Source organism: Trichomycterus rosablanca, chromosome 19, assembly GCF_030014385.1.
Source record: "Trichomycterus rosablanca isolate fTriRos1 chromosome 19, fTriRos1.hap1, whole genome shotgun sequence".
NCBI lineage: Eukaryota > Metazoa > Chordata > Actinopteri > Siluriformes > Trichomycteridae > Trichomycterus > Trichomycterus rosablanca.
The window spans coordinates 23483159-23498443 of NC_086006.1; the positions used below are offsets into that span (position 1 = coordinate 23483159).

The following is a 15285-nucleotide window of genomic DNA, read 5'->3' on the forward strand; positions in this document are numbered from 1 at the left end:
TGGGAAGTGCTGTCACCTCACAGCAAGAGAGGCCTGGGTTCGTTTCCTCAGCTGGGGACGTGTCACTGATACAAAGCACAAAACTAGTAACTAGTGACATACTAAAAAAGGGACAGGCGTGGGTTGCCAGTACTTAAAATTAGACAAAAATTGTGTTTTTGTATTAAATGTGCAGAAGTTTAGAGGGTAAGTCAACTGACGTATTTTCAGTTAGAAAACTGAAAAACATGGAAAATTAACAGGACTTTTCAAACTTAACCATAAGGCGGTACGTTTTTGCTCCATTGCCTGACTGTATATTGACTTTAGGTACCATTTTTCTCCCTCTCACCCACTCTATCTAGTGTAATGGCATGGCTGAAGTAGGGTCAAACAGGGTCGCTGCGCTTCTCTTCCTGTGTCGACCTCAGCCATTAACCTCATTTGTGTTACTGTGCAGTGAAAGAACATCTGATTCTATCAAAACATCAGCAGCAGCACAGAGCAGAACCCTTCAAATCAGTGGATTACAGAAAGCACGAGTACAGAATCAGGCTGCATCAGGAACGCAAAACAATTTAGCACACCAAATATTAACCTGTCCTCTTTAGCCATGATGTAAAGCTGCCATTTAGATGGCTATGACTTTTCTCCTCGGCCAATAACCATGATCGACATGTTTAATCTCAGAGCAAAGTGGCATTTACAGCTCAGACAGGGCATGCTAAATTATTCATCAACCACCCCAGATCTGCTCTGTGTGGAATAGCAGAACAGCGAGCGCAGCAAAGTGGAGCTGGTTGAGTATGTCAGTGACATTTATTAAGGGGGAAACAAGTATTCAACCAATTCTGGTTTTGTTACTTAGTTTACTTTACAAAAAAGCCTTGCTTGTCAGTGCACTCTCAGTGCTGGTCCCAAACCTGAATAGAAATAGTAGGGTTGTGCCAGGAAGTCTCAAAAGCAGACCAGATCCACTGTAACGACCCCTAAATACAGGAGCAGTCAAAACGGAAAAAAACTATATTTGTTTATGCCTATAAATACATACTATTTATTTATATTTATACATACAAAGTCAAAAGACATAATGTGTGTAAATTTTAAACTCTCTGTGCACTGGAGGAACATTAAACATCATGTGGACTAATCCTCGTTTCCTTGACCTTTATAATGTGATGACATGGGAGGAAAAAGACGTTGACGTACCATGTGGTAGTTCACTATTTCCTGCAGACTCTCTCCACACTTCTCCAGACATTCCTGTAGGCAAACAGTGAAATGGGTAACCACCATTTAAAAACAAGTTAATTTAAGCCTAGTGCATACTGCACAACTTCACGTCGCTTTAGTCATTTAAGGATCCCAAAATAGTGCTCACTATGTAATCAGAACAGCTTTAGTGTATCTACAACTGTATTGATGAAACAGTACACCATTCCTCCAAACAAAAAGCACAGTCAAACAGATAGATTCCCAAAAATTCTGAAACATTCCCATACATCCATAGTTGCATTCAGATCTGATAATGGCTAAAGCCAATTCAACATTGTACATCCTTTTATACACATCAAACATTTCAGTGGCCCAAGTGCCCTGTGGAGAGAGACACTGTCATGTTGAAAACAACCACCGCAATTAGGATAGTGATATTTTATTATAGCATTCAGTTGATCTGTCGAAATAATAATAATAATAATGTTACACTTATATAGCGCCTTTCACAAACCCAAGGTCACTTTACATTCAAAATAAACAATCACACAGAAAATGAACAGAAAACAAACAGAAAATAAACAATCACACAGAAAATGAACAGAAAATAAACAATCACACAGAAATAACTTGATTGTATTGGTTGGAAGTGACCTTTTGGGGACAAGTGGATCCAAACTATGCCAGCAAAATGTCCTTTGCAGCATCAGGGCATGTTATGTTTTTCTTCTGATATATTAGATTTAGATTTAGATCTCATTTAGTTTGGGTGTCTAGATTAAAACAGTCATTGATAATTAAAGTTAATAATATTGTAGTATCATTACAGATAATATTTAAAACATGATTATTAGTAACCTTATCCTTAATTAGATTAAAGTTCTCTCGCAGTTTCAGTTCATTCGGGGGCAGTGGCACCTCAGCATTGATGGAGAATAAACATTTACTTGATCAGTAATTGATGGTCCAAAGGAAAAAAAAAAAAAATTTCTTTAATTGCACTGAATTTATTTGATTTTTATTTTCCTTTAAACTCTAATATTTAGTATGAATAGACTTGACATCACTCTGAAGCTTTACACACATACAGACACACACTTACCGAAATCATTTCATCCTTCTTGCACTGTTGAGACAGGTCTCGAATGCCAGTGACAAAAAGCTTGTTGGCGTTGACATACGCCTTCCCCGCTTCAATCATCCCACTGCATAACTTCACCAGCTAGAGAGAGAGAAAGTTTTAATAAACTCTATTTAAATAGACATCTCAGCAAGAGTCACTTTTCTTATTTATTAACAGAATATTATCGTCCACTTTTATATTCTGCCTTTTCTGTCAGCTAGTTCATTCTTCTTTCATTAAAATGAAAAGTGAACCATTAAACAAAGTAAAATGATGCAGTGATAGCTCAGTGGTTAAGGTACTGGACTAGTAAACAGAAGGTTGCCGGTTCAAGCCCCGCCACCACCAAGTTGCCACTGTTGGGTCCCTGAGCAAGGCCCTTGGTTAAGGCCCTTGGTTAATTGCTCATTGTGTTCCACTCACTGTGTAAGTCGCTTTGGATAAAAGCATCTGCTAAATGCTGAAAATCACTGGAGCAGAAACACTCCATGGAAAGCACATGGACAAAATCTGAAGAAACAAAAGAGCCCTTGAGTGACCAAACCCAACAGTGACCAAAAACCAGACAGGAGAATCCAGCAGGAAGAAACTTTAAGAAACTACAACACAGAACAAAAAACAGGTGCAGAGGACACAGTTCATTAAGCCTGGCAGGTAGTCAAAGCTGATCATCAGCCAAGCATGTCAGACAGACAGAAAAACAAAGAATTAACAAGCAGAGGACTGACAAACCGGTCTCTAACTGAGTCCCAGGTAGGCTATTAAATACATAGCACTCCCAGTTGTAGCGAGTAACACTGGACTAGACACAGACGATGCTTTGAAGTACAGTTCAAAAAGAGCAACTGCCTAGATTTCATATTCACATATCCAGCTGTGCCCGCACACACACTTCACTTTACATTTGCACGTATTTCTCATTAGTTTCTCACAATGACAAAACACTGCAACAATTTTACACTTTACCCACATGCCACTAATCCCCGGTCTCTGCTGTCTATGTGGTCACATGTTTGTTTTGTCCCTTAATTATCACTCAGGCTCAAGTCTTTATGTTTGTGAGCGTGTGTGTGTGTGTGTGCGTGTGTGTGTGCGTGTGTGTGTGTGAGAGAGAGAGAGAGAGAGAGAGCGAGAGAGAGATCAGGGCATTCCCAGCTGGCCTCCATGTGTGAGACTGGACTAGAAGGCAGTCGACAGGATCTGGAGTCGTGCTGTGGCTGCGCTGTGAGCTCCTCTAAATCAAACCAGAACTCAAAGGTTTTGATCTGTTTTGCTTATTTTATAGTTTTTACTTTTTTTCAACTCACTGATCTTTGCTCAGCCTCTCTGTACTTTATTCTTTCTTTAATCATGTTGAGTCCCACCATGGTACAGGGCACGAATACTGCAGTGTGTGGGAAAAAGAGGTGAAGCCTTAGTCTTAGGAAATGTCTACACCCCTCTCACCCTGCTTCCACACAAGAAAGCGACAAAGCTACGAAGCGTCTACTTATTTCATGAAGTAGAATCACAGTCAGATTTAGTCATAAATAAAAAATAAAAAAAAATTCCATTTATTCTATCATTTAATTTACACCAATCAGGCATAACATGACCATTATGACCACCTCCTTGTTGGTCCCCCTTTTGCCAAAACAGCCCTGCAACAGCGATGCACTGTGTATTCTGACACCTTTCTATCAGAACCAGCATTAACCTCTTCAGCATTTTGAGCTACAGTAGCTCGTCTGTTGGATCGGACCACACGGGCCAGCCTTCCCTCCCCACGTGCATCGATGAGCCACTTTTAATAGATACTGACCACTGCAGACCGGGAACACCCCCACAAGAGCTGCAGTTTTGGAGATGCTCTGACCCAGTCATCTAGCCATCACAATTTGGTTCTTGTCAAACTCGATCAAATCCTTACGCTCACCCATTTTTCCTGCTTCTAACACATTAACTTTGAGGATAAAATGTTCACTCGTTGCCTAATATACCCCACCCACTAACAGGTGCTGTGATGAAGAGATAATCTGTGTTATTCACTTCACCTGTCAGTGGTCATAATGTTATGCCTAGTCGGTGTATAAGTGTTATTTAATGACAGCCTTGAAATGTGGCACAATCCGTGAAATCTGTGATGTTTGAGAAACAAGGTCCGTGAAATTAAGAACATTTTCCTGTGAATTTAGTAGGACCCCAGAACCTCCACTAGCAACTACCATCTTTATATGAAACAGTAGTGAGTCCACAGAGACTACATGTATTATTAAATGAATCACAACACAAACAGATTAGTGAACATTAGTATTCTGTACCCTGATAATGACCCACACTGGAATAAGAAGAAGAGGTTAATGGAAATTGACAGCTGTCACTCAGGGTCATTAGGGACAGAAGGGTCAGTGACATCAGAGGCATTAGTAAGGCAACTGCTGTGGATATTTCAGCCTAACCAAGCATTCAGATCCCAAAGAACCACCCACTTCGCTCTAATGGACACTTTCTGATCTCTGTAATGAACATAATCATTTCCAAAACCACACACACAGCAAACAGAACTACAGCAATGAAACATCTGTATGGTCTGAAGAAACCACAGCTATGCGTCTCAAAGTACAATCTAACAGCAGTGTCCACTAGCTAATGAAATGAATAATTAATGGACCCATATTGTAGTGAACACTCAGAAACAGCAGGGGTGCTCACAGGCAGCTGTGGTTAGTACCCACTGACAGCGGTCGGGGACAGACTAGCCACAAACCGGCCGGCCAAGACTTATTGATGAAGTCTGTGGAATCTGGTACAGACCAACAGAAGAGCTACTGTGGCTCAAAATGCAGATCATTTTAATCCCTGTGATGCCCTGGTGATTGTGTGATAACATACAGTGCATCAAACTCGCTGTGTATGGGGCTGCATACTAGTTGCAGGCCAGTCAAAGTGCCCACACCACAGGACTCCTTCAGGTTTTGGCGTCCATGTATGGCAGACCAGAGATGTTTTAACTTATAGCAGGTGTTTCTAATGTTTTGGCTTATCAGTGTAATTTCATATTTTCTAAGGTGACACAAATTCCACCTTTAATGCTGCATAATGAAACATAAACAGATTAAATTTCATTGGCATGTCCTACCTTGTCTAGCTTTGCTTCAATCTCCACCACTTCTGTCTCCACTTCATCAATGTTCGCCCTGGAAAACATGAAACATTACGATTACAGTCTGTTCCAGTTAACAATGAATGAGATCAATTTTTCATAATGGTAGCACAAGTTGGTGCTGGCTATGCATGAAGGGCACCACAGCGTCACCAATTATGGACGGGGACTCCGGACACAGGGACGTCGCGCCACCTCTAGGTGCCATTTGCTTTCCCAGGGCAGTACTGTCTTGGGTAAGTTCCCAACAACAAAAAGACTTCCACCTCAATCAAAAGGGACCGACACATTAACCATCCCCTCTGCCAGCCAAAAAATGGCAACAACTCTTAATGTGGCTCTCTGTGGAACTATTTCAGCAGCTGGGCCACATTACAATCTCACTGTAATTATGAATATATGGCATGTTTTATGTTATTTCTATTTCTGCTATTCTGAGGATGAAGGTGTCAGCTATAGCTGAAGACATCTGAGAACAAAGTTACACTGACCTTGTGATCATAACTCCATCCTAAATATAGACAGTGAGGACAGTGACATGATGTTCTTGTGAAAAAGAAAACTGGTTATTAGAGTTCTGAAAAACTTAAATGTGTTGATGTGTTGCTAAGTGATGAAGCTGCCTTGTGATTGTTCATTACACTTACTTTTGTCTACAGTTATTGAATTTAGTTACAATAAGACACGAATAAAGCTTTCCCCTTTTCCCCTTTCTTTTGAGATTTTTTTTTTTTTTTTACTGTTCACTCTGTTTAATTTTTTTTGAGTGATTTATAGATGTCATTTATGTGTATGTATTCAAATGTGTATATATTTTATTTTATTTCTTTTTATAATAATAATAACAATAATAATAATTATTATTACTGTTATTATTATAAGAAAAATGATAATAGTTCTTATAATTACTATTATTATTGTTGTTGTTGTTGTTGTTATTTCAGTATTATTATTATTATTATTATTACAAAAAAAAATCTTAAATCTTGTAGATAATTGTATATTTCTAACGAAGTCTTTTTAGTCCTCCACAGAGGAGTTGTGGTGATGGAGCGATTATAACAAAAGGAGAAAGCAATTACATAAATTCCTTTTTTAATTGAACTGATGTTGTATGAAGGGCTTTTTAGTTGGCAATTAAAAACCATTTAAATATTTTTTTTTATTAAAAAAAATGGTCAGTAAAGAGAACACAAAACTAAAATAAAAATCCAATAAAATAGAAAAAAAACAGGAAGATAAAAAAAAATGAAAGAAAATAAAACAGACTCAGGGGAAAGGAGGGAGATTCCAAAGAGCCAAATAATGTTGTAATACACATTTCTAGAACTGTGTTGGCTGGTATAAGTATGTAATGATGAAATCCTGTTTGATAAATAATGGAATAAAAACAGTTCCTGGTGTTGGACTTAGACTGTGGGACTGTTGGAGATGAATGTTTGGGCTGAATCTGGCAGTGAATAGAGTTGAATACAGCCCAGACACACACACACCCACTGAGAAACCCATTAATAACACACTACTTGCCAGCTAAGTGTGTGTGTGTGGAGGGGGGACCATCACAAAAGGTGTGTACTTCTCAATAGGAGGATGAAGAGTGAGAGGGATGCAGACCGGCCAGCAGTTTCACAGAATTGACAGGAGGCCAGTATTGCCTGACTGAGTGTGTGGAATATTTCCATGTGTGTCTGGAGCCATTTTTGCCCAATGTTATTGTGTGGGTCCTGTCCTGAAACAGACTGGCGGCTCGTCCTGTCCTGCACACAACAGTCTGGACTGCCAGGATGAAGCAGTAATTTAAAATGATTTAATGAACTGATCTCAAGAAAAATCTCAGTCTTTGTAAAACAATGGGCATCCAGAACTGAAGGTGAGACCCACTGTCTAGTCCTGAAGACTAATGTTGAGATTAAACACATTATCCTGGTCAGGGTCATGGTGGACCTGGTTACAACAGAAAACACTGGGTGCAAAGCAGGAACACTTTGAACAGGACACCTAACCTTCATTGGGCTTCAACCACCCTTGTAATCATGTCTGTGTAGACACCCAGCTGCCCAATAGCACTGCTGAGATTGGAACCCAGGTCTGGTGGCCTAGTGTGTGTGTGTGTGTGTGTGTGTGTGTGTGTGTGTGTGTGTGTAATGGGCTTTCTGAGTGGACTAGTACAAGCTTAGAGGAGAGTTGTTCTCTCTGACCCTCAGACTCTCTCTCTCTCGCTCTCTCTCTCAGACTCTCTGTCTCTCTCACTCTCTGTCTCTCTCTCTCTCGCTCTCTCTCTCAGACTCTCTGTCTCTCTCACTCTCTGTCTCTCTCTCTCTCTCTTTCTCTCGTTCTCTCTCACTCTCTGTCTCTCTCTCTCGTTCTCTCTCACTCTCGCTCTCTCTCTCTGTCCTAGTTCGTTACACATGGTGCTCACAGAATGGATGTAACCATGGTAACCAATGCTTGAGGCCAGGCGTGTCTACTCACTGGATGCTGCTACATTATTGACACACAGACCCTGTTCACACTCGTGTTCACACTCCATCGTTTCATGTTTATTAGGATCATATCCGTATAGATATAAGCTACATTGACATGTACGTGTAACTGCAAAAAATTATTTAAATCTGCCACTTTAATAAAATTGTGACATGTATGTTCCGAATTTGTGTAACTACCAATTTTTGGTGTTTTAAATCAACAACAGCACCCAAGTTGAGAAGGGCTGAATAGATTATATGCTTTCAACTTTGTAGATAGATAGATAGATGTGTGTTTCTAGTTTTAAGTTTAAGAATGTTCCACAGGCAGCTATATTAGTATGAATTTGAATATACCACAAAAAATGTATTCAGTAAATCATTAAGTATCTTTTCTTTAAATTGTTTGTTTAAACTCAAGAGGTCAACAAGAATATGTTGAATTTTATTTTTACCCACACTTCCGACCTTTCTCAAATTAGGGTTTGTAAAAACATTACACACAAAAAAAAGGTAACAATGGCATCAGAGAGGGGTGGAGTTTTTTTAGGCTTTCCCTTCCCTCACTGAGTCAGACACATCTTGGATGAGACATGACGCCATCGGGCTGATTATTGATTGCTTTATTGGCCTAATTGAGTCTTTAGTTCTTTCTCTGTCTGAACAGGAGGATAAATGTGCTTGGGGGGGGGGTTCCTTCCCTGTACTCTCACTTATTCTTACTCATTTGTGGTTGGTGTACATGTCATTATAACAAGAAACAGTTATGTATACAGCATTTCTTATTTACAACCTATTTTTAATCATTTAAAAAATAATAAACCCGAAAATGCACCGAGTCAGCAGCACGCCCAAATTGTACCCCATATTTTTATATAACGGAACATTTTAAAAACATTGGGTTACATATAGACACTCGGGGTAAAATCTCTACAGTTCAACCATCTCAGACATTCAGGCTCTTCAGTTTTATTGGTATGAAAGATATTTTTGAATAAATGTTATATTTGTGTAAATATTCCTGTTTTCTATTAAGTCATGTTTAAGTTGACGTAAACATATACCTCACATGGACTGATTATCAGGATGCACTGTCTAATATGCCAGCTCACCACTACAGAGGGTTCAAGCTTTTGAGTTCAAAACTCAGTTGTGCTTCTATGCTCCACAAACACAATTAGTGTGTCTGAGGGAGGGACGGTCAGATAGTGTTTCTCTTGCTGTCTGGCCAAGGAACCAAAGTAAGTAGAGGAGGAACACATGGTCACATGAACCTCTGTTCAGTACGGCTCTCTGAAAATCCAGTGCAGACTGGTGTAGCAGTGACGTTACGTCAGATGGGGCAAATGAAAAAATACATACATATACGGTAATATATATGCAAAAACAAAACAATACACTCAACATGGCTCTGCTATGATCATTCAAATAGTTAAAAGTAATTTTAGGCAAGTTAAATTAAAAAACTAGTGATTACTCTCTACATTACATTGGAAATAAACAACAGTTTTAAGTCATATAGAGCAATTACTGCACGTCAATGTCTTACAATGTCTTGGCATTTTAATAATCATAGGCACTCGGGTGACGCAGCAGTAAAATACGGCAGCGCAGTACCACTAAGATAATGGATTTGAATATCAACAGCCTATTGGGCATCTAGAAAGACATGATTGGCTATGTCTGAGGCTTGAAGCAAACAGACTAGCCATTGGAAGTTGCACTTGTCAGTGTTCTATCAGTGCCAGTCCCAAGCCTGGATAAAAATATGGAAGGCTGCATCAACAAGGACAGACCAGGTATGCAGGTCAAAATGATCCACTTTAGCGATCCCTAAAATATAAAATCAGGTAAAAAATATTAAAAATAAAATGTAAACAGCTTTAGTACAGGTAATTACACTGAGAAATCAGATTACTGCCTAAATCATGTAAACTCAAGAGGTTTCTCATATTAACACTACTGAGGTGCAAAAGTTATTCAGCCATAATCAGAATTCTGCCATTATCTGATTATTCTGTGCATGTAAACGCAGAAACCCCTATTAAACACACCATCCAATGATGCATCAGTGCTTTCTTCATAAAAGCGAAACAACAGCTCTCATGTGCAGACAGATTTTGTATGAAAAAGAAAAAACTTCACATACTCCATTCCCACGGGTTGTTATTAGGAAATTGCTGGCATGCAAACGCCAGCTGGACTCACTTAGACTCACGATTAAACACACGTAAGTCACCACGCCTCAGCTGTCTGGTGTAGAATGCAGAGCATCAACAGTGAGACTATAGGAATGAATTTAGGGAGGGAGGTCCTGTCATCCTTATTATATGGCTCATGATGCATTTTCCACACTTGACTGCGCACTGATCCCTCCAAAATCAACTTCACTTTCACCCCAGTGTGTCCACTTTATTGCTCAAGCTTTCTGAGAGGGATCAAACTTTGCCTGTCTGACTCTGTGTTCTTCTCTGTTACATTTTCCTCAACACAAAACACGATTAAAGCAGAAGAGAGACTGACAGATACAACGAGTTCAGGTTTAAGGAAAGTGTATTTTAATGGCAATCAATGTAAACAATTGCCCTCATTTTCTCTGTAAGTGAATGATTGGGAAAAAATTTTACTTCTTTGTTAAAAAAAAACTAACAAATACAGTACATACATACAGCAACTTAGCTTGCTTTGGTGGTGTTGTCTAAAAATTCCTGTTGCAATGTTCACTTTACACCTGGTCCTTTTTTTGTGGCCATATAAACAGGGTTAGTTAGACTGTACTCATCAAAAACTACATGGAACACTAGTCTCTTGTCAAGGTTGATAATAAACCCAAACTGTCACCTTACGCTGATTGAAAATGTTTCCAGGTGTTCAGATCCAAGAACCATGATAAAACAGGACTGCGAATAATTAAAATTGCTAGAACACATGTGATGATGTTTTAATGTGATAATGTAGGTGATAATAAAAATGTATTCTCAAACGAGACTAAAGGTGCTTTATCCTAGTCAGGGTCACAGTGGGTCCATTTTACTAGGCAAAAGGTAGAAAACACCCCGGACAGGTCGCCAGTCCATCACAGGACGAACACACACGTACACATCAATTCACCTTACCTACATATGCCACTGTGCCACTCTGTTTATTCCATCTGTATTAAAATGTTTAATTTTCATAACTTCGCATTTACAGTAGACTACAGAATGGGTTGTGAAGCCCCGTCATGTGTACGATTGATCAAAGTGAAGGTGAATGTGAATGTCAAGGCTAACATAAGTGATGACATGTCAAGTGCAGCTCAAGCAGAATGCATTGGTCACCAAGCGAACGCTCAAATCGATCACACAGTTCGTGTGGTTTTACAGATTGCTTTACCTCTTATATTGATTAGCTGTGTGCTGCTGAGAGCTTTGGCAGAGAGTCAGAACTCAGTTCCTAGACAGATTAGGACAGCTGAGAATGCTTCCAGTAGGAATTCGCTGGGTTCAAATGAAAACAAAGAGGTACGTATGCACACTGTGAGTGGGAAGCGATGTCTTCAGACACCTGGTGGAATACTTTAAATACTGGTTACACACTTCTTCCCGCCAACAACCGGACTGGATGAGCATGTCTGTTATACTGTACTACTGAAACACACACCTGAACTAAAGCCCCATAATAAACACAGCAGCAAAAATCATACATTTTATGAAAAATTATTATTTTAAAATTGGCTGATTGGACAACAGTTGGTGAGTACTCAACACGGCTGCCTGCTAGGTGTTCTGCACACAGCCCTGACCTCAACCGCACTTAACAACTTTAAGATCATCTGGCAGATTTATAGTTAAACAGGCCTTTCAGTGTCTGACCTCACAAATGCTCTTTTGACTGAATAGGCACAAATTACTCACAGGCACACTCCAAAAACATACGAAAAGCCTACTTCATTTAACTGCCTATTGTTGGGATGTCCAGGGATGGAATGGGATGTCCAGCCAGCTCATGGTCAGGAGTACATAAAATTTTGGCCATATAGAGAGATCAGGGCATTTATAGATAGATCAGGGCAGATCACAGACATATTATAAGGGCCAGTAAATTCAGACTAACTGGACTAATAATGGACATCAGTGAATGTCTCGTTGAATGGAAGATGTGTACATGAGAGACAGATGCAGTATTCCGAGTACACTTGTGCACACTTAATGGAAATGATAGTTTGGAGCTGTGGGTCGTTTAATGCATGCAAGTGTGTGGAATGAATGGCTATCCATTCCTGCTGTCCTCTTTGAGATATTAATTTCAACTGAGCGGTCTAATTTAGCTTTTTCTCTTTAGTCTCAAGTGTGCTAAGGGACTTTAAGAAGCACTAAATTGTGATTGCATTGCAGGTTTAAAACATTACATTTAGATTAGAATGATTCCAGTGGCATTCATGTGTATTTATGTAACGACCCACAGCCAAACATTACATCATACAATTATATTAGCTTACACATGTTTAAATGTGATCTGAAGGGAAAACGATGATGTCAATAAAGACAAAACCTCTGCAAAAGCAGAAAGTGTGAATATGACTTCCTTCCTCTGGTATCAAGGCAAGCCATCCTGGTGCAGCTGATAAAGCTACGAGCTGGCTGATATGGAATAATCCTTGCAGTGTGTGCAGTGTTCATTGTCTGATACACAGCTGGAGGGAAATAAAAACCAGGGAAGGTCAGGGAGACTGTACGGGTCCTGGAAATTCTCACAGCTCCAGTGATTTGTGAGAAAACAAAAAGCTAAGGAAAAAATATGGCTCTTGGCGGACCTCGCATTGGCAAGAATGTGAAAATGATATTGTCTTGGCATTATTTCCACTTGTGGTATGCTTATTACTAGATACGGTAAAAAAAAGGCTTTAAAATGTTTGGCAGCATTAGAAACTGTGCAATAATTTATTTAAATTCGGGCACTGACAAAAATAGTTAAACTTTATTTTAGAAGACAGTTACCCAACACCACTGGAATACAATTCATCAGTAAGAGTGCTGTTTCATTACTGATGAGTAAAAGTAGTCTGAATAAGTAGTCGTTTTTTTTTATTCCAGTGTGCTGGACTCAACTTTAATCCTGGTTAATCTTCTCTCTCCACATAAACATTTCATTTTTAAATCCTTTCCTTCTTCTCATCAGCACTCCTTTTGGTCAAATTTATCAAATGTTCTCAGTATCTAATGGTTTTAAAGCATACCAGTGCATTGAAACAGGGCAGTGGTACCTCACTGGCTATAGTACTGGACACCAACAACAAGTTGCCACTGTTGCCATCCCTGAGCAAGGTCCTAAACCCTGAATTGCTAGACTGTAATTAGCTACAACTGTAAGTAGGACAACTGTAAGTAGGACAGTGGTAGCGTAGTGGGTAGAGCTTTGGGCTATTAATTCAAAGGTTGAGAGTTTGAATCCCGGCTCTGCCATGCAGCCACTGTTGGGTCCTTGAGCGAGGCCGTACAACGGCTGACCCTGCGCTCTGACCCTAAAGGCGCCTCTCTAAAGGCGTTCTTCTTCTAAAAAGTAGCTTTGGATAAAAGCATCTGTCAAATGCCATAAATGTAACTGAAACACATCTGATAGAACTGAGTCAAACTGTAAACCTACTTCTAAGCCTGATATTTATTTAATAGATTGTGTGGTAAAGTTTAAAACTGTGTTTTGCTTGATTTATGAATTAATCTCTTCCAGCAATAAAACATTTGCAAGCCTTAAAACGTCTGTGGTTAAATTAGTTTACTTTTGCAATCCCTCAGATATCTCTTTGGTCAAGATTATGGTCATGGCCGGGCTCTCAAAAGTACACACAGGTTAGACTATTTTAAATATCAAGCAATAGCTCTCTTTCTTGTTATCTGAAATGTTCTAGTACTTCACAATATCATTTCTCCAAATGTCTGTGTTGTTTACATGCTGTACCAAAGTAGTATCACTTCTGTACTTTATGCTAATGCTAATTACGCTCTGTAATCCATCACAATCACAAACATGTTCCACAGAAAATGCACCCAGTCCCCACTCGGCCATTAATGAACCGATTATTCACCCTCAATTTGGCTGTGACCAATGAAGCTTTAAGCTTGGGCATGACCCTTTCAGAGCTGACCTCTGAACCCTGCAGAGAGAGCAGCTGCCCCTGCCCTGTCTTATCCTGATCAGGATTAAACTACACAGGAGCTGTGAGAAACACACAAAGAGCAGCACACACAGACACATTCTTAGCACATTCTAGGTTCTCCCGCCCTTTTTCCAGACATTTAGCAGACATAACAAACTCACATGTTCATCAATAAAGAAAGTCATTAAAGAAAGCATCATACTCAGGGTGTGAAAACTCCTTTTAGATGCATTTTAAGCATTCCTCCACATCAGTTTGTAATGTACTGTATAGATGGAACATTTGAGGTTTCTCCTCGGGTAGAAATGTCAATGCAGGCAACATTTTCAATTGTAAACCCCTTTTTCCTGACCAGAATTAATCTAAGGTCACGCCAGACTAAACAATCTTCAAAATAGTAATCACTTAAGGGCAGCTTAGAAAACAAGATTGTTTACATGTAAGCTTTGACCTACTGTCCGGTTTTACTGGTATCACTGGGTGCAACGCAGTTTATATTATCTGTTATGAAATTTGTTCGTGAAATTTGTTCCCTCCTATATATTCCACAATCAACTGAGTGGTATTATCAAGAAGTGGAAGTGTTTAGGATCCACAACAACTTAGTCAGGTGTCATTAAATAAATTGATTTTTATCCAGCTGAATCAACGTACAGTTCCAATCCAATGGCGTGACACTGCATTACTAAGCAAGCTATTATAATTCCTGTTCTAAGGGTGCAGATGCCCCCCTCCGCACTACTTTCACTTACAATCTGGCAAACCTGTTACTATTTCTGGGAATCTGAACTAGACATTTCCAGCAAAGGCTTGTATTACACCCAAAACTTCCAAGCCGTTTTATTTTTAGTCCATGGTTTAGCATTACACTTCTCATTCCTCTCTTCATTTTTCTGTTATTTTATTGTTTGTGTTTCAAATGTCTTTGATTTGATTTTGTTCAGTTGTGGTTAGTGCTGCAGAATTGCCAGACATTCTTTGGTATAATCAGCCACAGTCTGACTGTAATACTGAACAGTCCGTATTACACTAAGCCCTACAGATATTTATAAAACGTGGTCGTCCTGGCATCAGATTTGATGGAAGAATCGTGAGAGATGTAAGAGAGTAACAAAAACCATATCCTGTTCTTTATTTAAAGCTGCACTGGGTTGAAGAACTGTCTAGTTTAAAATATTCTTTGTATTTTTTGTACAATTATTTACTTAGTTCTAATTATTTTACT

General features: G+C 39.3%; 1 protein-coding gene across 1 annotated transcript in view; it reads right to left on the reverse strand.

Annotated features, from left to right (window-relative positions):
- Nucleotides 1-15285, reverse strand: part of acap3a (ArfGAP with coiled-coil, ankyrin repeat and PH domains 3a) — a 51401-nt gene that overhangs the window by 20709 nt on the left and 15407 nt on the right. Inside the window, exons 2-4 of the mRNA XM_063016177.1 lie at nt 5436-5493; nt 2297-2416; nt 1189-1242 (exon numbers count right to left, since the gene is read on the reverse strand). Of these exons, the coding sequence (XP_062872247.1) occupies nt 1189-1242; nt 2297-2416; nt 5436-5493 (232 nt within the window). The remainder of the gene's footprint in view (nt 1-1188; nt 1243-2296; nt 2417-5435; nt 5494-15285) is intronic.